We start from the raw sequence: 22838 nt of genomic DNA, 5'->3' as shown, positions 1-22838 counted from the left end.
GTAAAAGTATAAAAATATCCCTCATATCCAAGTGTGTCTTATTATTAACTAAATTGTTTGTATAGCAAACAAACGACTGGCTTCTTTTCGGAACAATTTCTTGTTGTTTTTAGCTGCTGTTTGTATAATCAACATATTTACATATTATTTAATAAAAAATATATATGAAGAAATGAAAAGGGGCGGGGACACGTGCCGGGTTGTTACGTCACCGACGGTGCCGTGAGCGTCTCCGTCAGGACGCACCGGAGGAGCGGAGCTGAGCAGAGCAGCAACATGGCTGCAGATTACTGGGAGCCAGGAAGATCCGAGAAGCCGTCAGACTGAACCGAGCCACGGATAACCCGGGACAGACTGGGATAAACCCTCCCGGTGAGTAACGGTCACCCCTGGGCCTCGCGTGTAACCGGAAAACCGTCTTTATCAAATGGTGAGTGAGTCGTTGAGGGAGCAGCGGCCGCTCCGCCTCCGCTGCTATTTATAACAGTGAGGAGGACGGTTTACTGCAGGAAATACACGGCTCCCGTCCTCGGCTCTCCAGCTCAGAAACACACAGGCGTAGGCAGGTCCACGGAGACACGACACCCGAAGCGGCAGAACACAAACAACAGCTGCCACGGGGACACACACGTAGCTTCAGTTCCCGTTCCGTGCCGTCAGATCCACGGGCAGTGACGTAACGCATCTGTCAGGTACATGTCCTGTCACTCAGCCAGGTGTTAGCCGTCAGGTGTGCACGTGACATGAAGCGGATCTAAGTGGCTGTTTGGGTTCATTAGTGAGTGCAGGTACTTCCTGCTACACAAATCCGAGGCCCCGAGTCTTTTCATCAACACCGAGTAACATCACACTCACCTGTGTGCGTCAGATTCACCTGTGGAAACTCGTGCCCGCGTTTTCAGGGTATTCCGTGGGATTAGTTTTAAGTGTGATGACCTGCAGGTGAGATGAGAGTGCATGTAGTGATTTCAATGTGAGATGAGCATAAAGATGATGATGTGTCAGGTAAACTGAATCTTCAGATGAGAACAGTCCTTCTCCTGAGGTAGACCAATTTAGCTGTGATATGGCAGGTGGTGACGTGCAGGTAAACTGAATCCATAGGTGACTTGAATACAGGTGACATGAATACAGGTGGTCATGTACAGGTGAGCCGAATCTATAGCTGATGATCTACAGGTGATGATGTTCAGGTGAGACGAGTGATTCTTGTGAGGTAGACCTATTCGGCTGTGGTGTGGCAGGTGATGATGTGTTAGGTGAATGAATGGTAGATGAATATGCATAACTACTGATTCAGGCATGATGAGTCAGATGTTGAGGGTTCAGGTGTTTCCAACTGTTTGGGTATTTACATTTTTGTCCTTTTATTTCTACCTGTCCAGGCGTGGTCTCCAGACTGGCAGCCCCGCCCCCCTTGGCGTCACGTCCCCCTCTCCCCCCTCGGCCCCCGCTAATGGAGAGGATGAGGAAGATCAAACGGCAGCTGTCACTCACTCTGGGGAGGGGTGGGTCAGGGGGAGGGGACAGGACACTGAGTGACACCATCACTCAGGAAGCAACGTCACACAGCGACTCAGGTAATCCTGTCAGGTGTGAACAGAGGCCTGTACCGAGATTTTAGAGCTCAGCTTCAGGTTTAGCGCTGGGTTTTCAATTTTTATGATGGCGGCTTTATTTAATGCCACACACCTGGCTGCTCAGGTGCAGGTTATGCTTGAGATGAGAGATCGGCATGGAAAATTGCTGTCCACTGGATATAGTGTCACCATTCCTAGAAGATGTCTTGAACCTTGATGGACAGAGACCTATATATATAAAAACATACAACAATAAACGGGAAATTAAAGTACTCTTATTTTTCCCCTTATACAACATGTCATAAAGAGAAAAAAGGTAACATGTGGAACAAAAAAGTCCTAAAAATAAATTATGAAACTGGGAAATTCTTTGGTGCACCCATTCCTGGGACATGTGAGCTTTGTCCAGTTTCCCTACATTACTGACATCTGTGAGAGAGAGAAAAATGACCAGCTAACTGTATAAATTCCCTTGGAATTTACCTCCAAGTGATTTTTATTCACCGTGTGGGTGAACATCACCCGACATTAGTGTTCTAGGGTTAAATACTTTATATGTTGTATGAAATTTGCAAGGCAGCCTACTTACCATTTAGAATTCTGTTTCCATTTGTTCTCAGACAGTCAAAAAGCCTCAGGGAAACAATAATGCTAATGCTGTTTTACACATAAGAATACAGCGAAGCAACGCGTTCATTTAATGCAATACACAGTTGTAATTATAGTCGTATCCACTCGTGCTGCCATGACAAGTCTATTAAAGGAGACTTGTGCTCATTTTGTTTCTAATCTCTCGTTCTACTGCAGTAGTTTAGCTACTGATTTGTTTGGGGCTTATGTGTTTATCCTCCATGGTGACCACGTTGGGGTTGTCCTCGCTTTCTGATGTCACACAGTGCAAAGAGTAACCCACTTCCCATCAGTATGTCCTGGCAACACCTGACACAGAGCTTGTTAAGCTGGGCCTGCTTCCATGCTTACCTCGCTCATGTTCCACGGTAGGCTTGAATAGCCTGGATGCTTGCTCTACCCGGGATTTGAACTCCAGACCTTATGTTCCAAAGACTACGCACTTGATAAATTTCCCAGCCCTAGCATCGACTGCTTTAACAGTATATGTATATATGACAGAAAATAAGGAATCCCACCCCCAGTGTTAGTTCCTGGATTTAATTGCTGTCTATCCAGTGCTTTTCCTATCACACGCTTCCATTTGAACCACAGCAACTGTATAGTGTTTGTTATATTTTTGTGTTTTTCCCACATGATCCCAGCAGGTTGTCACAGCTCGTGGGAACTCACTTGTAACTTGACTGAAAGCTTGTCGAGTTGATGGCCACCTTTGTGTGACTGTTCAGTCTGACTGTGGATGTCAGAGAAAGTGAAGCCCGATAAGGCAAAGATATTCTGGGCATGTTGGACATATGTTGTAGTACGGGCGACCACATGACCGGCTGTGCAGCGCTGGCTTGCCGTGATGCATGCTGGTTAAAGATTTGTCTGAAGTCCGCTGGTGCTGCAGAGTGTCACTGTGTCACATGGTGACATAACCTGCCGTGAGCTTGGCGACTGCAGCGAGCTGCAGACTTTTTCCTCCGGCTCCACCAATAGGGAGCCACCTCTGTGATGGCAGAACTTTGTCCTGATTGGCTGAATGCTTTAGTATGTAAATAACATGAATAAAATATATTTATTCATTTTATTTTCCCCCTCTTTTTTTTTTAAATATGTAGCTAACTAATTAAAATTAGTCCCGGTTAAAACAGTCAAGAACTAACCAGCTGCTAACCAGCTTTATAAACTGGTCTGCCGCTCACACAGCAAACCAGTAACTGGAAGCTTGCTGGTTTAATTCCTGACACTTCCCGCCTGATTCCCTCCTCTGATCTGACTGGTTGGTTGGATCTGTGATTTGATTGGTTGCCTCTTGGACCTGTCAATCAATTAATCAATAATATAACACTTGTTTAATTTGAATTTATTTTTTCTCCTTTAACCCCACTTTCATTTTTTTTCCTTCCAAATCAACCAACCGTTACCCGCCTCCTCCCCTCACCTCCTCCTACACCTCCCTCATCCTTTCCTCCCCGCATCCTTCCCTCACTTCGCCCCTTCATCTCCCCCCTCAGAGGTGGTGTCTCTTCGTTCCTCTGGAGGTTTGAAGGTTCGATCTTCATCCTCTTCAGTTCAGTCTTTACTTCAGTCGTACAGCACCTCACTGAGGAAACCCAGAGGCCTCGGACGCAGCCTGAGCTCCTACCTGAACCACGCCACCAGACTGGGTACTAATGCCGCAAATACATGTACATGCACAAGTACTGTACCACTAATACACACATACGTGCTGAATATATACAGTATAATCATGTACTGCGCATCTATCAACATAAAAATAGAAGTTGAATTTGCTGTATGCTTGAAAATGTAGATGAGGAGTTTAACTGGTGATGTTTCATTTTAACGACTAACTAAATTTAATTTCTCTTGTGAAGTGAAAACATAGATCAGTTGTTGGCTGTGAAACAGGAATGAAGTCATAATTGGTGAATTTAAATCTGAATGCTGGAGCAGTGAAAGAGGCATTCCCCTCGATTTAAATTCAGTACAGCACCACCAGAAAACAACAGTCCGACGGACGCTGTGGCTTCACTTCGTGTGTTGGCAGGCTGAATGCTGCAACGTCACACTTCTGCTCTAATCAATGAAAGTGGCTGCTCTGGGCTTGAGAGTGTACGTGCTGCAGAGATGCACTCCATAAATATAAAAACACACCAGTCAAAATACTTTGTTTTACACACGGCGTGCACGATCATTTTACACAGAAATGGTGTTTGTATTTCTTCTTGTAATTGTAAATTTACAAAGTCTACTCTGTGGATGTTTTCTTAGCCACGTCATACAAACAGCGCTGCGTTTTGTCCATGAACTGATGAATTCTTTCCCAAATTTTTGCAGACTGACTGTGCAGAACATGCGCTGCATAGTTGCATTCTGCTGCATATCAGCTCTCTAGTAAAGCGCTATACAAATACAGGCCATTTTCCATTTTTACCATTTACTCTGAACTGAGAAATAAGCATTTGCCTGCAGCTGACCCAGGCTTAAACAGCCATCTGCTGCAACCGGTCGCAGTGACAGGAAAAAGCAGAGCGATGTAGAAATAGAAAGAATATAAGATTAAATACTGAGCAGGTTGGCCTGCAGAACAGATACAGAGAGAGCAGAGACTGTGGGGAGATAGAAGAAACAAAATGAATGCATGCAATCACAGCATATAAAAAGTAAAAGAGAGCACAGGAGAGGTGCGTAATATGAGAAGTTGTGTAACATGACCAAGGAGCGTTCGAGTCACCTGATCCAGCCCGAAATGTAATTGTTTCCAAAAAGAAAAGCTTAAAATCAGGGAGGGTGTCTGACTCCGGAACCCAGACTGGGAGCTGGTTCCACAGGAGAGACGTCTGATAGCTCAAGGCTCTGCCTCCAATTCTATGGAGTGTTGCAGGAAATAATGTCGTGCCATAGAAAAGATCAGCGTGGCTCTGCCTCTCAGTCTCCAGGGATAATGCGATACTATTAAGTCTTTAAGATATGATGGACTCTGCTCATTCAGGAATTTGTGTGTGATGAAAATGATTTTAAGCTCTATACTAGAGTTCACAAGGGGCCAATGAAGACAAGTTAATATGAGAGAGTTAATATGGGAGAAATGGCTCTTTCTCTAGTCCTCGTTAGTACTCTTACTACAGCATTTCGTCATCAGCTGGAGGCTTTTCAGAGAGCTATGAGTACATCCTGATACAAATGAATTACAGTAGTCCAGCCTGGAAGTGACAGATACAGCAGAGTGCGTTTTCAGCATCACTCTCAGGCAGGATATTCCTGTTTTTGACGCTACTGCAGAGGAGGATTAGCTGTGAGTCATGCCACCAAAACAGCTCTGACCTGCCTGGACACGGGATTTCTGAGATGAGTTGTAGGGAGGAGCCTCTGTAGATCGGACTTGTTTTGGTGCATTTGGTGATATGGGGAATTTAAGGCCTGCTCTACTCTTTGTATGCGTGTGAATGTTATTCGTGTGTGTTTTCAGAGATCGTCCATGAAGATGTGAAAATGAGCTCAGATGGAGAAAGCGATCCAGCTTCTTCTTCTGATGATGTTCAGAGTCCAGTTAAAGTCAGAATGAGGAATAAGAAGATCTCTACTGAGGTATACACACACACACACACACACACACATGGTGAGCTTACTGGAGTAAAGCAGAGATGTTGGGATATTCCCCAGTTTTTAAAGAGCACTCACTATTTGTTTTCTGCAAAGCCTTTAGCACCTTTTAGCGGTTTGGTGCAGCTCTTCGCCTCCTTGGTCGGCTTTGTTTTTGATATTTTCTTCTCCAGCTGCTTGTTTTCTGGCTGTTTAGTTGTTTGGATGTGGGTGTTTCAGCTTGCGTGCTCTGCAGGCTTACATTCCTTCCAAAGGAATATCTTCAGCCAAATGTGTTTTAGAGCTAAGTCTGGTTTGAGATTTCTTGTTGCCTCTTCAGTCCAGCGCGTCGTAGCTGCTGACGGAGGCCCTTCACACTGCTCTGACTGAGATGGTGCCGTGTGTTTCTCTAACATTAATATTTATCAGATGCAAAGATGCGTTGGAGTGGTTTAGCCTGCAGCTTCCCAAATATGTCAGCGAGCTTGTCTTCATCTTTTTCACGACTGAAAGACTCGGCTTGTCTCCGGGTACAGATGCACAGCTGTGATGCTGGCTGGTCCAGGTCCTGCTTTTAAGGAACGAGCGAGCAAAATGTGTTCGTTTCAGCGCCAAACTCGAACTGGTGCTTAACAAAGCTGGGTTTACCTGTGCAGTGCTGGTAAAGCTGTAAATGAGCCAATAGGCTACAATAACTGTCAGGCTGAAGTGTGGGCTGATTGAGCTGCTGTGTCATTAAAAGCAAACAGCTTAGAGAGTGAGGACTCTTTCATCTGTGAGCTTTTTATTTTCTATGTGGGCTTTTGTTTTTGCAGGCATTTTGTTTTTTTCATGTTTAACTGTTTTCCACTTTTTCTTTGGTCATTTTTGGCCAGGGTGAAGGGAGTATCTGCCATCAAACAAGAAGACAGCCACATGTAACTACGACGGTGTTTGCTAGTTCACCTTACATGCATTAATGTAATAACGTGGTTAGCCTACTCAACGTAAATTACACACGAACAACATTAAGCTACTCACGCAGAGAAGAACGGCTGCTGCTGCATCATCATCCTCATCATTTCTGCTACACTGGCAGGGCTAGGGGCCAGGACTCTCCTCTTTGGGTTTTTGGGGGATGTTGCAAACTCCGGGACCGATATCAGGCACCACACCCGCAGTAGATGTGCTCGGTGTGAGGTCTCGCAGCAAGCTATCAAATACGGCGCATTTCTCGGCTTTAAAAAAAAAAAACGCTATGCGTCGCCAGGTGTTTCATCAGATTTGAGGTGTTACCTCCTTTGCACAGTATCACCTTAAAGCACTTGTTGCAGGCTGCTGAGTTTGCATCTTTTGCTGTTAAGTACAGCCAGACTTTTGACCGGTCCTCCTTGGGCATTTTTAATCTGTAGCTCTGCTCTAAAAGAACGTACGTACCTGGACCCGCCTACTATCCTCGGAAACGTAAAATGATTGGCTAGAATTCAAAGTGTGTGACATCTCAGGAAAAAAAAGCACCGAAATAAAGCACCGAAATGTGCGCTGCTTTTCGGTCTGGTTACTACCGTTTATGTCAGAGCCAATACCGGTACCCATCCCTAGCGATTACTGTTTGCTGCAGTGGTCACAGGTTGCATTCAGGGCCTGCATTTCCAGTGCTGTCTGCCCTTTGTTTGTTTTTAGTGCTACTTCAGATCAAATGCAGACATTTCATCTTAAAATGAAACGGTTCCTTTCATGATGACTGAACATTTACCGGCAGCGGTAAAAGGTCGTTGCTGATGAAAATAAACTGTCAGGTGCTGCGGAGGATGAAGGTGAACGTTCACGTGAATTCTGTTGTGTTTCTTCTCTGTTTCAGGACATCAACAAACGTCTGTCGTTACCGGCTGACATCCGTCTTCCAGACGATTACCTGGAGAAGTTTAATGTGATTGGTCCAGCTCTGTTCGAGCAGCCAATCAGCAGGCGGCTGCGTAGAGTGTCTCTGGTATGTGTAACTGCTTCTTTTCGTTTTCACGCAGGTGTTTGGGACAGTTTTGGGTAGGCCTGCCACAAACGATGATTTTGATAGTCGACTAGTCACCGATTATTTTTGTGATTAGTCGACTAATCGGATCAGGCGTCCATTGGACGTGGAAAGTACAGCTTATTGGACCAGCAGCATCTGCTCTTATATAACTATCATTTCTAACTAAAAATAAAGACAAGATGATGGTTTATTAAAATTTTAATGAAATTTGCAGATTGTCTCAGTGAAGTTTAATAAACTCGGCCGTCTGCTCCTTGCTGTCTAAAATATAACAGGACATTGGAGTAAATTCGACCATCTCACACTTCTGATAATCAGCTGTCTGCTTGACGTTTATTCAGCTGTGTAAAAACTATAACTTTAATCTCAGCCAAACCGATTTACTCAGGAACAAATCAAACACTGAAAAAAGCCAAACAATAACATTTTTAATTTATCTAACTGACTTATAAATCATGTTTAACCTGAGTAGTGACCGTGGGGGGGTTGAAAACGATGTACCAGGAGTTCGCTGTTCTCACCGGCTCTAGTGAGCCTTGAACCCCGGCTCGCTATCCAGCTGGTGGGCAACAGACGTCTCCGAAAACGTCGGAGCGCTTTTACAAATATGTGATGTCTTGATAAACCGAGCTGATACTTGAGGTTTACACAGCTACATTCTCGCCTGAAAATATGTTAAACGTTTATTTTGTGACCCAGACATTTGGACAGCCTTTGTCGCGCCACTGTAACGTAATCGGCCTACAAATACGGCCTCTGAAGGATGCAGCCCCTGAATTTGGATACGCTGGGCTGCAGACTGTGTGTCTGTAGGGGGGATGCAAGTGTGAAACCGGTTTCTGATTCTGTTGTTTCAAGTAATGCAGGATGTTTGTTGTGTTGTTTCTCTTGCATTTAGTGTGCCAGCGCAGGTTATTTTAACCCTCTCCTGTCTGCCTCTTTGCCTGCAGTCAGAGATTGGTTTTGGGAAGCTGGAGACTTACATCAAGCTGGACAAACTGGGAGAGGTGAGGCCACATTATCTCCTTCTGTCTGTTGATGTCAGACAGATCTTGGAAACTGTTTAATAAAGAACACAAACAGCATCTAAGTGCTCCGTGCTGCGCTGTGACACTCCTTAAAGGTTTCATTTCAGACTTACTAACTACATGTAAAGTTTTCTGACCTTTTCTACAAATTAAGTGTACAAAGCTTTACCTGACAGTCCACTCTTTTTGTTGTAATGTTTGCTTTTGGCTCCAGAAATCAGTAAATAAGATTCCGATGGCCCAAATGCCCCGCCTCTCTCCTCTCTGTGTCTCACCTGTGTGTAGGGGACCTATGCCACAGTGTATAAAGGTCGGAGTAAACTGACTGAAAATCTCGTGGCTCTGAAGGAAATTAGACTGGAACATGAAGAAGGAGCTCCGTGTACTGCAATCAGAGAAGGTACTGCATCACTGACACTGAACCAACAGAAGTATTACTGGTACTACAGTAGTAGAAGTACTAATGACAGCATGTTTGTACTTTTTACTCCTCAGTGTCTCTGTTGAAGGATTTGAAACACGCCAACATCGTCACGCTTCATGACATCATCCACACGCAGAAATCCCTCACACTGGTGTTTGAGTACCTGGTAAGAAATGCACACAATAATACACAAACTCCTCCTCTTCTTCTTCTTCTTCTTTGGTGTGTTTGAATGTGTGTTCATGTGTTTCAGGACAAGGATCTGAAGCAGTATCTGGACGACTGTGGAAATGTCATTCATGTTCACAATGTCAAAGTGAGAAAAGTTTGTGTTTTATTCTTAGTAAAATGAAATTAATTGTGTGTGTGTGTGTGTGTGTGTGGCACAAACTGATGTGACAAACCTGCTGGTGATTTAACTTTTCTGATTTTGATAGATTTTTAAACAATGATAAAAAATAAATTAAAAAACAAAGCAGAAGGAATTCTTCTTCTCTTGTTTCCCTGTTTTTGAGGGTTTTTCTTTGCATCATGTGCTCATCGACTTTTCCTGTAACTGCAGTGGTGTTTCTGTCCTCAGCTCTTCCTTTTCCAGCTGCTGCGAGGTTTGTCGTACTGCCACCGGAGGAAAGTTCTCCATCGAGATCTAAAACCACAAAATCTGCTGATCAATGAGCGAGGAGAGCTCAAGCTAGCAGACTTTGGTGAGTCCTGCAGACACTGTCTTAGTTTTTTTTTTTTTTGTTTGTTTTTTGTAAAGTTAGGACCTATTTACATCTTAGTGTCTGAGGTTTTTCTTGTGCAAAACGCACCTTTGAGTGATGTAAATGTGTAATGATGTAAGCGTGAGCTACCGGGACCTGTCACGCTAAAACTAAGGAAAAGGCAAACAAGAAAACAAGACCAGTTGGCTCTGAAGGTGGAACAAAACATGAAGAAATGGACCGACAGTCAAGTCCATTATTTATTGGTTGGAGGAACAAGAAAGTAAAAGACCAAATCAACTGTGTGTGTGAAGAGCTGCCCAGCTGTTGCCAAGCCCATCTGTGACACACACACACACACACACACACACACACACACAACAAGTGCTACTTATTAAATTGCAGACCGAACCCTTGGCCAGTGGGAGCCCCCGGCTGAATCCCTGCCTTTCCAGCGCCACGATTATCACTAAACCTCGTGATTTTCTTCATCTTGTTGTTGTCATTCCAACCAGCTGGCAGTTATGTCATGTTAGTGATGAAGATGTGAAGTTCTTCAGGGACCTCTCTCAGACCTTCACTTCATTTATTTATCACAGCATCGCAGAGAGCCGTTCTTCCTGTATTACCTGTGGAGACAGTTTTATTGGAAGAGAGTCGATTTTTGGTTCCTGTGAGAATTGGATATTAAAACAGCTTCAGGCCGTGCGGTTAAAGACACAGAGGGCGACCGATTCCTTTTTATGCCTGGACTTTGACGATGAGCCAGAGACATGGATTTGCTCTGTGCAGTTTGGCAGAGGAGGATTACAGACACACGTCTGACCTCCACAACCAGAGACAGAATGACCTCCTCGGTGAATTCAGGACAGCAGAGTCACTCTATTTGTAATGCAACGCCCAGAAAGTATTTAAAATGCCTTTTGGGGCAGTGTGAGTCGTGGTCCTTACGGAGAATGAATACATTTATTTTAGCTGTTAGGATACAAATGTAATCTGAATCAGTGTAAAGACAGTGATGATGAGGCTTTAATGACACGTGTGTGTTTGTTTCAGGTTTGGCTCGAGCAAAGTCGATCCCAACAAAGACGTACTCCAACGAGGTGGTGACGCTGTGGTACCGACCACCTGACATCCTGCTGGGCAGCACCGACTACTCCACTCACATCGACATGTGGTCAGTGATGCAGTACACTGTACTACTCTATTGTAGTACTGCTACTAGAAAATTTGATAAATTACATTTTAAAAAAATCGATTCTTCTGTGGTGAAATGATCAACTATGGTTAAACCATCTGATGAGACAAACCTCTTGCCGTGTGTGTGCGTGTCTTTACGCTTGTCTGCCTTTCTGTTTTTAGGGGTGTTGGCTGCATTTTTTACGAGATGGCGACAGGTCGACCTCTGTTTCCTGGTTCCACAGTCGAGGAGGAGCTTCACTTTATCTTTAAATTGTTGGGTGAGAACCAATCATCTTCTACTTCGTAATCTTTTGAGGACACCATCGACCTCTGTTGATTAAAAGCATGCCTTAGGTTGGACGTGGGAGGGACGTCTCACCAGACCTCATCATGCTGCTGTTTTTAGCTTTATTTTGTAAATTAATTTAAATGTATGTTTCAAAAAAAATAGTAGCTGTTAAGCTTTTGAATTTATATTTATAATAAACCTGGTTGTATGTATTTTGTGTGCAGGTACTCCCACAGAGCAGACCTGGCCTGGGATCACTTCTAATGAGGAGTTTGTGGCGTTTAACTATCCTCAATACAAAGCAGAGAGACTGAGTAACCACACTCCCAGGTGCAGAGCTGCACACATGTACACCGTAACTACACATGTTTTAGTAGCCGGGGGTTAAAACACTAAGCCTCCTCATCCATATGTCCAGTCTGTTGCTGCTGACCCACCAGGATCCGTGTGATTCCTTTGCAGTGGCCTCCACAGAGCCTTCCTCTTTACTTTTATTTTAAGTCACCAGATCTGCAGCTGCACACAGATGTGCATTAATCTTAAAGGCTCACTGGACCAGATAATGAAGTTTGTGTTTTTGTGTTCAGGCTCAGCACTGAAGGAGTGGAGCTGTTGTCAGAATTCCTACAGGTCAGTTAACCTCTCAGTGTTTGTGCGTCTCCTTTTCTTTCTGAATCATAACGAATAAATAACATTTTGGGGGGTTTTTTGTGTTCATTTATATGATGGGGAAAATAAAAATTTAAAGTTTAAACTTTATTTAAACTTTAGTTTGAGGGGAAGAAGAGGATCTCTGCAGACGAGTCGATGAACCACTCTTACTTCAGTAACCTTGGAAAAAGAGTGAAGTTACTTCCTGACAGTAAGTTTAAAGTTCACACCGGTCCCATTTGGTCCCTGTTGTTACGGTAACGTCACAGAGGCGCTGTGGTTGTTTTTGTTTAGCGACGTCCATCTTCACCCTGCCAGAGATTCAGCTTGAAAAGGAAATGATGAGACCAACAGCAGCAGCACCGGATCCAGGTAACAGTCTGTGTGGGGAAGGAGGCAGAGCCGGCGTGGCTCTCTGCTGGGTTAGTCTGACACTGACATTGTCTATTTTTGTCTTTCTGTCCAGCAAACAGTCCAAACAGGAGGCGGAGTATGCTTTTCTGACATCGTGGAGAGGCGGAGTCTGCTGCTGGACAAACAAAGGGAAACTGACAGGACAGGAAGTGACGATGATGATGCTTTTTTCCTAGAGGATTTACTGCAAGTTACTTTACTGACTAACAGCAAGTGCAACAGAGTAGAAGAAAACAGAAGTTACTATTATTTATAACGAGAAGATGAAGCCCGTTGTTTACACAGAGAGGAAATTATGATTCGCTGCAGCTACCCGACCAATCAGAGCACAGAATATTGTGACTAACGGAAACGGGCTTCAGAGCTTCACCTCGGTACACGGAGAGATGAACGGGTGAATAGTAGTAAAAGCTTCTCCAGGAGGTTCTGTCTTCCATTTTCACTGCACAGATTAAACACATAAATATCAAGTTGGTGAAAGTCCTGGAAAACCTGGAATTCAGCTCTGCTGTCATGGAAACCCCTGGAAACAGCCGTATACGTCATATCACCCGTGTGAACATCTGCGGCAGCAAAGTCAGCGTTAAACTGAAGCCACGATCCAGTCCCAGCGTGCTGAACTGTACCTGCTTAAAACTTTAATAACACCTGATGAAACACAATAAAAATTCAGTTTGTTAAACACAAAAAACACAAATTCAAAAATTCTGACTCCAAAGTTTTCCCTAAATTACCGCTTGATTTATTTTAATATTTTTTTAACGTGCTACCGAACATGAGATGAAACCGTCAGAGTAACGTCGACCCTGCAGCGAGAGGAAAACAGGCGCTGTTTTCACATTAAAGGCTGAAGACAAATGTTCTCTGTTTTAAACCCGCAGCTCTTCAGCGGTCTCCTTATCTGTGTCGAGCTGCCGATTGTGTTTCGGTTTACAGTATTACATTTTACACTACAGTGTTACTATTAAACAGCCTGCAGGAGAAGCCAAACACACATCTGTGGAAATTTAAACCTTTGCTTTTATTTTGAAAGTGTGAACCTGATTTCTGCTGTTCTGCATGTGTGTGTCGTACACTCGAACTTTATACTGTAATACTGTTTTATTTATTTATTTATATATATATATATATATATATATATATATATATATATATATTTTATTATTTTAATACCAAGAGATGGTAACACCATAAATCTGCCGTATATAGCTTATCACAGAGAATTTATTTCAACTGAAGTTTTATTTGTTTTTTGTTTTTTTTGTTTATTGGAGATCAGTAAGTAGGGTTTTTTTTCTTCTTTTTTTTTTTTTTTTTTTTGTCATGGAGACTGTTGAAAAGTGTGATGCCTTTGCCTCATTAGACCCCATGACATGTCAGAGGAAAATGCAGGGTTCTGATTTGCTGTTTAAACAGCAGCAAACAAGTTTGTTTCTGCACAGACTCAACCAGCAGTCAGCCGATTGTCTGTTGCACATTTCATAGGAAATTCCCAATTTTTGATGGCAAATTACACGCAGCATCGCGTTCTCTTTCATAAAGAACTTTTTGCAGCTCGTAGTTTTTAGTCTGTGTGGAAACAGACTGCAAAAGAACATTTTAAAGAGATTCACATCCTCGTTGAGAGCTAATCTTCCCCTGCACAGAGTCCAGGTGTCGCTGGATGGGATTCATATAACCTTCAGGTAGTTTTCAGATTTCATCCCTTCAAAAACAGATGTAATTTCAAAAAGCCAGTTTTTAATTTTATTTCATTTTTTTTGTATTTTTATCAGTTTTAAGAGTGTTCATATTTTTAAGAGATAAGCTGTTCTTGATGTGAATCTTTATTTTTTAGCTGTGAAGAAATCTTAGCAATAGAGAAATAATAAGACAATAATAACCATCGAACAAGGTGTTTGACTCAGAGGAAGCTGACTTTTCAATCTGCTGTAAAAATGTTGCATACAGTTGTATGTTTGTGGGAGGTTAGAAACATCCAGTGCCCGTAAACGAACGCACCTCCTTTATGTTTTACTGAACGGCAGCAGAAGTCTGAAGTCTTAAAAAGTTAGAATGGATTCTAGAGGTGTACATTTTTTTTTAAATACCAGAAAAAGATATCAGACTGAAAATATTCAGACTTTTGCTCCCCGTGAATCATTGAAACGAAACAATAAAACATTGTGGAGGTGAGTTGCCGTTATAGGTAGTAATTCAGAGTGTTTACTGTGTTTCTGTGAATAAAATTGGACACTGGCTGCAGTCAAATGGTCAAAAAAATGATCACCTGTGTAATTTTCTAATCACTTTTCCTTAACTTCAATGAAACATGTTACAAAAGGATGATTTCTAAGGACTTCAAAGAGAGCCACAGTGCTCAGAGTCGGCCTGCTCACACACTAAACTGGCAGCAGATGCTTTGGTGTTTCTGTCCAGCGATGCAAAAATCTCGTCTTAGTTATTTTGTCCCATGTGTTCTGTTTCAGGAAGAGTATAAATACAGACTTCCTCACCAACCTTTGTCTAAGGCTTTCAGTATCTCTGAAGTAACAGTAATAATCCTCAAAGCTGGCAACACAGCAATGCACAAAAAGAGAACATATCCATGCAAACTGAGGTATACTACAACCTTCCCTGTGGCTGTTTTATTTGACCTAATTACATATAATTGTTGCAAATTAGGCATGGGTATTAGCTGCTTACCTTTCCTGAGGAAAACTGACTATTTGACTGCAACCTGTGTGTTTTTCTTTTAGGACTTAAATGTGTTCAAAGTGATGTGACGGGGGGAGAGTCAGACTAAAGGTGAAGCTTCTGTCAGCCGTGCTAACGCTGGGTTAAAACAAATGACTGTTGAATGTAACTCTAAACTGTTGATGTGGTCAGTAGTTTAATGTTGACTGGGTTTACAGTAATAATGTGTACAGAGTTACTGATTATTAGAGATAATCACAGGTTTTAATCTGCACGCTGCAGTGTTGTTGTTCCTCAGCTGCTGCTCAATTGCACAGGAAACGGCGTATAGATGTGAAAGTTCAGAGCGCATGTTTCTTCAGAGGTCACTGATTGAGCTGCATTTTTGGTTTTAGGAATATGATATAATGTAAAAGAATTCAGGAGCACACTACGTCCCAGGTGTTGAAAGAAAAGCACTTTTGTTTTAATCTGAGATTAAAGCAAAATGGTCAGAAATCCTTCAGGACAGGATTTTACAGGTACATTTTTAGAAGTCATCACTTGAGTTTTCCACATACAGTGTGTTGCCTAATGCAGAGTTAACAGATCATCATACAATGGCGTGTACTACTTTATTAAAAGGTGCACGTAAGACCGACTGGGCTGGTTCTCAAACTACAAACGCTGTATTTTCACATGTACATGTCTTCTCTCTCTTTTCCATTCTAATAATATCCAGTTACTGAAGCTCAGGGAAGGGAACAGTACATTGTGATGTATGAAGCCATTAGTTTCCCTTCTTTAAATAGCCTCCATTTATAACAACAAAAAGACGTCATTAAAATCAAAAGCTGGATCATCGTTTCATGCATTGGTGTGTGCTGCTCCCACCACAAACCAAACGTTTCACAGACCCTGAACTGGCAGCTTTGTTAAATGTGCCCATATCGTGCTGCTTTGTGGAAGTAGGGAGACTGTACGTGTACATATGTGTCCTCTTGCTTAGATCCAGTTTGCACGGCTCTGTGATGGGAGCAGTACATCCTGGTGTATGAAATCTTCAGTTTGCCTCTATTTCATACAACAAAAACACACTTGATGCCTTTTAGAGGGAAGTTAATGTCCTCAAAATTGAAAGCCGGTGCTCCTGATGCTAAACTTCAAATCCGTTGTTGCTAAAGGGGATTTTTTTTGTTGTATTAACACCTTTTATCAGATTTGGACATTTTGCTTTTACATGAATTATTAAACAAAACGGGACACAAAACAAGAATCATTCAAAATCATGCAAAGTGAGGCAGCAGCAGGGTTCATGTCTGCTATGTTTGTCACGTTTAGGAACATTTTAGTGACCTATGGAGAAACATGCATGTTTCTGGTCCACATAGATGCAAATGCTGTTTTCTCTGCTTTTGTAAATGAACTAACATGCTTTGTTTTGGTCGACACCATACCAAAGTTATCTGCAATATACTGCACTGCATGATGGGATTCTTCCAGATAACTTCTATGCTGTTCATTTGAATAATCTTCCATTTGCCAAGAAAGCACTGCGACATATCTGATGCTATAATGGATCTGCATACTTGAAATATGAGTCCAAGTATGAAAAAGAAAGTATATCCTGTTATTGTGTACAATTATGTTTACTTCATGTATACTGGATATATTTAAAGTACATAAATATTAAAATTCTTTATTTATTATCAGTGTTGGCTGTTTGTTTATTAGACTTTATTAGTGTTTCTACTTTGATATTACAGTAACAGGTACACTGTACTGTAGTATTCACTCGTCCATCCAAATCATTGAATTCAGGGGTTTCCATCACTTCCATGGCCGCGTTGCCAGGACAACAGTACATGCCTGACTGCATTGTGCCGAATTGTGGATTATGGTGTGGCGTTGTCCCCTTAGTTCAGGTCAAAGAAACTCTTAATGCTTCAGCACACCAAGACATTTGGGACAATTTCATGTTCCCAATTTTGTAGGAAGAGTCCGGACCTCAAGCCCGATAAAGCACCTTTGGGATCAGAGTGGAAACCAGGAGCCAGGCCTTTTTGTTCAATATCAGTGTGCGACCTCACAAATGTGCTTTTGGAAGAATGGTCAAGAATTCCCATAAACAACTGCTAAACCTTGTGGGAAGTCTTCCCAGGAAGGTTGAAGCAGTTATAGCCTGAAAGGGTGGACCGCCGTAATATTAGACCTGTGGATTAAGAGTGAGATAAGTTCATATGTGTGTGAAGGCAGAGAAGCAGATGCTTTGGAAATATAGAGTAACTGCTAAAACAGGTTTGTTTGGAGGACTGAGTAAAGTGGAAATCCTGGATAAGGTGCAGACAGAGAGGGGTAATAAAAATGCAACTAAATCTAAAACAGAAAGAAAAGTAACTTAAATGACCGTGTACAAAAAAGGACTCAGGCAGATAAGCTGTTAGAAGATAAATGAAGTGAATCTGACTTGTGAGGAAACTTCACACAGCGCTTACAGACAGTATCTAATTGTTTTATGTACAAACTACTCCACAGTAAAGTTGGTGTAATCGATACATGTAATTAGGGAATGTTTTCAAACACAGATACTGTGTGAAGTCAGTCACTTTTACTAACTAGGACATCCCTCAATATATCAAACTAAAGTCATTTACAAGTTATATAGTCCTTATCTTCACCATTTTCCTGCCCACTGCACTTGTTCTTTATCTCCACGTCCTCTTCATTTTCCCGTTCTGTCTTTCTGAGCCTGCTGAGTCTGCATGTTGAGGCTTCCTACAGGCAACATTTGTGAGAGTGATAACCGATAAACTGCATACAATGGGCTGATACGTCAGAATTCATTTTGTGCAGAGACAAATGAAGATATTGGTGCTTTTTGCCAGAATGGAGTCAAAAAGCTGCTGCAGATTTGAGCTTCTCTCTCCATAAACATGAAACGTGTAAGAGCGGGCTGCTGACGTGCACGAACATTCAGCGCTATCTGTCTGAGCACACTCTTCTTTTCTAAAGTGATTTTGTTTTTATAGGCTGCTGGAGAGTGTTTCTTCTTTTCTTTCTTTTAGTGTTTGTGATGAAGTCGGTTTGGGATTCAACAAATTCACATTAAACCTGAGGCTTCGATTCAATGCAGGTAAAAGTCCAGCATGACTTACCTTCATTTGAAGAGTGTGTTTTTATGTTTTTCCTGCCTAATTTATAAAGTTCTTTGTTTTAATTTGGCTGTTTCACATTTTTATTCTTCTTGAACACAGATTTATTTTTTGGTTTTTTTTTAGATTTTGTTTTCCTTTAAAAAAAAAATCCTCTCAAAACTATTTTTTGTGTGTCTGTGAAAGTTTTCCAGTTGATCTGCTGCAGGTTTTGATTTATGTTGTCTGGCTGTTAGTTTGTTATTGCATGGACAAGCAGAGGAAGATGAAATACTGGATAAAAACCATCATCCTTGATAAAAACTTCAGAATGACCTGCTCAAGTCTTTTTCTATATAAGAGCTCAGCAGTCTCTCGTAAACTGTGAGCAGAGATGTTTTTCATTTGAAACAAAAAAGACAGAAAACATAATTTATTCAAGTTAAAACTTATATAATTTAAAGGTTTCAGCTGGAAGCTCTGAGTTCAAACCAGCTGAATTATATGACAAGCTGTGAAGCTGGATTCAATTATAAGATTTTTGAACTAACTGCAAAGTGCCACAATAACACTTATAACCAAATATCTTACTACTAAATCAGTTTGCTTACCGTCTGAGCTTATTATTATTATTATTGTTTCTGCATGGAATTTGCAACTTCTTCCTATGCTTGCATGAGTTTTCTCGAGCACCCAGGCTTCCTCCCACATGGGTTAGACTAATTAGCAATTCTTAATTGGCCACAGGTGTGAATGTGACTGTACCAGGTGGTCAGTCTTTCTATGTTACCCTGGCAAAACTGGTAACCCGTCCAGGGTGTACCCTGCTTTTTGTCCTGTGACTGCTGGGACAGGTTCCCTGAAGTGGATAAGTGGAAAAGGATGAATCTTAAATTGCCTCTATGCTAAGACTATATTAGTCCTAATTCAGAGTTGACAGACACAGACAGGCAGAGAGGGGCAGAGCAAAGTTAGAGTGGACCTATTACGCCTTCCTTTATCTCCTTTCATATGTATGTCCTGTTACAATAATGGATTATTTATTCAAATTATATGTTATATTATACATATTCTCTTTAAGAAAGTTTAGCTCTATGATTTCGAAACATTTTAACTTGCAACATCTGAGCAATCAGTGGTTAATAATAATTAGCCAGTGCCATCACTATTACTAATTAAGGAAAAGTAACTATTAATAGTTACTATTAAAGGTATTATTATTATTTTTTTAGATTTTCAGTGCATCGGTTCATCTTCTCTGATCGTGATGTCATTACAGACTGTAATCAGCAGATGGCAGCAAGACAGCATCAGTCTCCCATCAAGCCAGCGTAGGCACCCTGAACACAGAAGTAAAGCTGATAGATCAGACACACCAGCACATTACTTTAATACTATAGCCGTCAGCATAACCCTCTCTGCTTTCAGATGGTTTCTGTGAATGCAGCTTCTGTGTCAAAGCTGTTAAGAGGCTTTTCTATCCTGATGGAGTGACAGCGACAAAGATTGTGCCAGAAGCACGGTATCAGATGTGGAAGGCAGAGGATGGCTGGGTTCAAAAGTGAAGCAGGGACTGTGAAGACGTGAAGTTCTGTGTTTATGCGACACTTTTAAAGACAATGAGAGAGCAGAGAGGTATCTCACAAAGAAAATGTTTCAGAAAGTGAGGCTGGTACAAGGTTATTCCAGTAAAAGTACACAGTACTAACCGAAAGAACAATAAAAGGCAAACAGTTATGTCTGTAACTTCTGTTCCCTGAAGATACAGAGAAGTGAGATATAGCGTATGGGATGACATGTGGGGTTGTGATATTCCACACTGTGTGTTACAAACAAAGACAGAAGTCATATTATTCATGCAAAAGTAACTATTCTGCTGTCCTCTTGTGCCTGGGTGCAGACATAAGAGTTAGGGTATAACAAGCTTTTAAATTTGTGTTTTCAGGCCACTGTCTCCACCTTAAAAGCTCAGAAGTGTGTCAGAATGATTTCTGTCCAAGATTTCCAGCACATTACACAACATGACACACAATCTGTGTTCTAGGTTGCTTCTTAGGAACGTGCACATCTCAGCTGTATCACTGAGGCTGACTGAAAACCACAGGTCAAGCAACACTGTCTGAGGATTATTTAGCAAACTAGCAACAACACTCCTAACCTTCTTACTCAGATCTTAGGTGTTTGAAAAAATGTCCTAGTATGTGACTTCCTCTGCATCCTCCTCATTTCCTTCTACTTACTGCAGACTTAAAGTGCATCGACCTTGAAAAACCCAGGCTTGCAAAATTATAGTCTAGTACTTTCAGTTGGTAAACAGCTCCTTTAAAAAATTTATTCCGGTGTCAGATTTTTAAATATATTTATAAAAACATTTTAAGTATTCATGAGCTGCAGCATCAACAGCTCTAATTGATGTGAAAAATGACAGTCTGCTCTATGGGTTTAGCTTCTGTGTCACAGACGTTACCTCACTGTTCTGCTGTGATGTCACTGCATCTCTCTCCCTCTCCCTCAGACTGTCGTCTTTTCCCTCTGTTTCCGCTCTGTACTCTCCTCTGCATCTCCTTCATCTGTCTTCTTTTCTTCCTCTGCCTGTCGTCTCTTTATTCGTTTCTCTCTTCCACTGGTTACAGCGCTGCAGCAGAGACTCTGATATATTTGTGCTTTAAAGCCTGTTTATATTTAGATAAGTGCAGCATTTGTACACATGCAAACACACACGCACGGACAAGAAAAGTCTTCCTTTTCATTTCAGCTCAGGGGTCCGCCATGGAAACTGGGAAAGACAATTGAACTAATAGTCTTCACCACTGACAGTGTCATCTAGAGTGGATAGCCTACTATTCAAAACAACACAACTTGTTCCTTTCCCAAGGCATCAAGTGCAACTGCTTTGTCAGATGCTTTCTGCATCTTCCCGCTGTGGCATCAGCGCCCTGACAGAATGGCTGCCTGGATGTAACGTTCTACTTTTAGAGATCTACAAAGTTCACATTAGGTGGTTACTGGAGCAGTGATGTTGACATAAACAGCCCATATACGGCATTTTAATTTACCGTCCACCTGGGTCTGCTGCAGCTTTTCTGTCAGACCTACAAGAATTTTTAATTTCCACGATTAAACTGGGCAAGGTCATCATTGTTGGTGACTTCAACATTCATGCAGAGGACTCATCAAATAGTACCACTAAGGAGTTCCTAAGCATTATGGACTCTTTCAACTTTGTTCAACATGTATCAGGTCCTACTCACACAGCTGGGCATACTCTGGACTTGGTCTTCACCTGTGGTGTTTCCCTTGACCACATGAACTTAAATGATGTTTCTTTTAGCGATCATAAGTCAGTCTTTTTTAATGTATTGTTCAATTCAGAGTCTCTTTCTCAAAGTTTTATTAGGCGCAGGCGCTTTATTGATGACTCTGTCATTTTAAAGTTTTCTTCTCTTTTTAATTTTAAACCTTCTTCTGACGAGGTTGACATCCTTATTAATTCTCTTAATGAACACTGTCTTGCCATTCTTAATCAGGTTGCTCCTTTCAAAACTAGTCATTGCACTGTTAGTTCCTGCACACCATGGTTAAATAATCAAACCCGTGGTCTTCGACGCTCCTGTCGAAAAGCAGAGCGTCTCTGGAAGTCCACTGGGCTGGTTGTCCATCGGGAACACTTCAAAGAACTTCTTCACTTATATAATGAGTCAGTTAAAGAGGCCAGATCCTCTTACTTCAATAATCTCATAAATCATCATAAAAATAACCCAAGAATTCTATTTGATACTATCAATAGTATTGTTTCTCCTCCAACTCAGCATGCTGTGTTACTTTCTGACGAAGACTGTAGCACTTTCCTCAATTACTTTGTAAATAAGGTGATGGACTTGAGATCCAAAATCTTTTCAAGTGCCTCCCCTTATGAAGATGCCCCTTGTTGTCCCGGGTCATTTACTTCTTTTTCTCCAATCACACTCAGTGACTTAATTGCAGTAATAGGTAAAATGAAATCCTCATCATGCTCCTTAGATATATTACCTCCCTTTGTCCTGTCTGGGACTCTCACCAGCATTGGTCCCACATTACTATCCATCATCAACAATTCACTGAGGCAAGGCTGTGTTCCGTCCTATTTTAAACATGCTGAGGTAACCCCTCTGTTAAAAAAACAGAATTTAGATCCTACCTCCCCTAGTAGTTATCGTCCTATTTCAAGATTGCCATTTATAAGTAAATTATTAGAAAAGATTGTAGAAAATCAGTTCAGGTCCTTACTATGCCGATTGCAGATTTTTGACCCTTTTCAGTCTGGCTTTCAAAAGCAGCACTCTACGGAGACCGCTCTCTTAAGGGTCTATAATGATCTACTAATGGCATCTGATGCAGGAAATTGTTCCGTGATCATTTTGCTTGATCTTAGCGCTACCTTTGACACCATCGACCACAAAATCCTACTCAACAGGCTGAAGGTTCTGGCTGGTGTATCTGGAACTGCCTTAGACTGGTTTTCTTCCTACTTATCAGACAGGACTTTTTTTGTTAGGACTGATAGGTTCTCCTCTAACACTGCTGCCCTAA

The 22838-nt window shown here is 41.8% G+C and overlaps 1 protein-coding gene across 2 annotated transcripts; it reads left to right on the top strand.

Annotated features, from left to right (window-relative positions):
• The first annotated feature begins 228 nt into the window (after window positions 1–228).
• cdk16 (cyclin dependent kinase 16) lies at window positions 229–16850 on the top strand. Of its 2 annotated transcripts, none has more exons than XM_084916795.1 (17): window positions 229–372; window positions 1386–1580; window positions 3710–3862; window positions 5668–5786; window positions 7621–7749; window positions 8742–8798; window positions 9105–9219; window positions 9315–9409; window positions 9497–9559; window positions 9824–9947; window positions 11004–11124; window positions 11310–11407; window positions 11643–11748; window positions 12006–12048; window positions 12190–12280; window positions 12364–12441; window positions 12536–16850. In XM_084916795.1, exons 2-17 carry the CDS (start codon window positions 1457–1459, stop codon window positions 12571–12573), a joined length of 1554 nt encoding a protein of 517 aa, XP_084772921.1. In that variant the 5' UTR covers window positions 229–372; window positions 1386–1456; the 3' UTR covers window positions 12574–16850. The 2 variants fall into 2 exon arrangements, with proteins under 2 accessions (XP_084772921.1, XP_084772922.1); XM_084916796.1 differs by lacking the exon at window positions 229–372 and adding an exon at window positions 919–942.
• The last annotated feature ends 5988 nt before the right edge of the window (window positions 16851–22838 follow it).

The sequence above is a fragment of the Perissodus microlepis genome, chromosome 20 (assembly GCF_051167445.1).
Source record: "Perissodus microlepis isolate ML-2025 ecotype Zambia chromosome 20, ASM5116744v1, whole genome shotgun sequence".
Taxonomy (NCBI): domain Eukaryota; kingdom Metazoa; phylum Chordata; class Actinopteri; order Cichliformes; family Cichlidae; genus Perissodus; species Perissodus microlepis.
This window is presented reverse-complemented; position numbering and strand designations above follow the sequence as displayed.

Bases quoted from the DNA above. Each gene is read 5' to 3' on its own strand.
- cdk16 (XM_084916795.1), top strand. From the start codon at position 1,457: ATGGAGAGGATGAGGAAGATCAAACGGCAGCTGTCACTCACTCTGGGG. The intron at 9,560-9,823 runs GTGAGAAAAGTT...TTCTGTCCTCAG, and splicing joins TTCATGTTCACAATGTCAAA to CTCTTCCTTTTCCAGCTGCT. The intron at 12,049-12,189 runs GTCAGTTAACCT...TTTAAACTTTAG, and splicing joins TGTTGTCAGAATTCCTACAG to TTTGAGGGGAAGAAGAGGAT.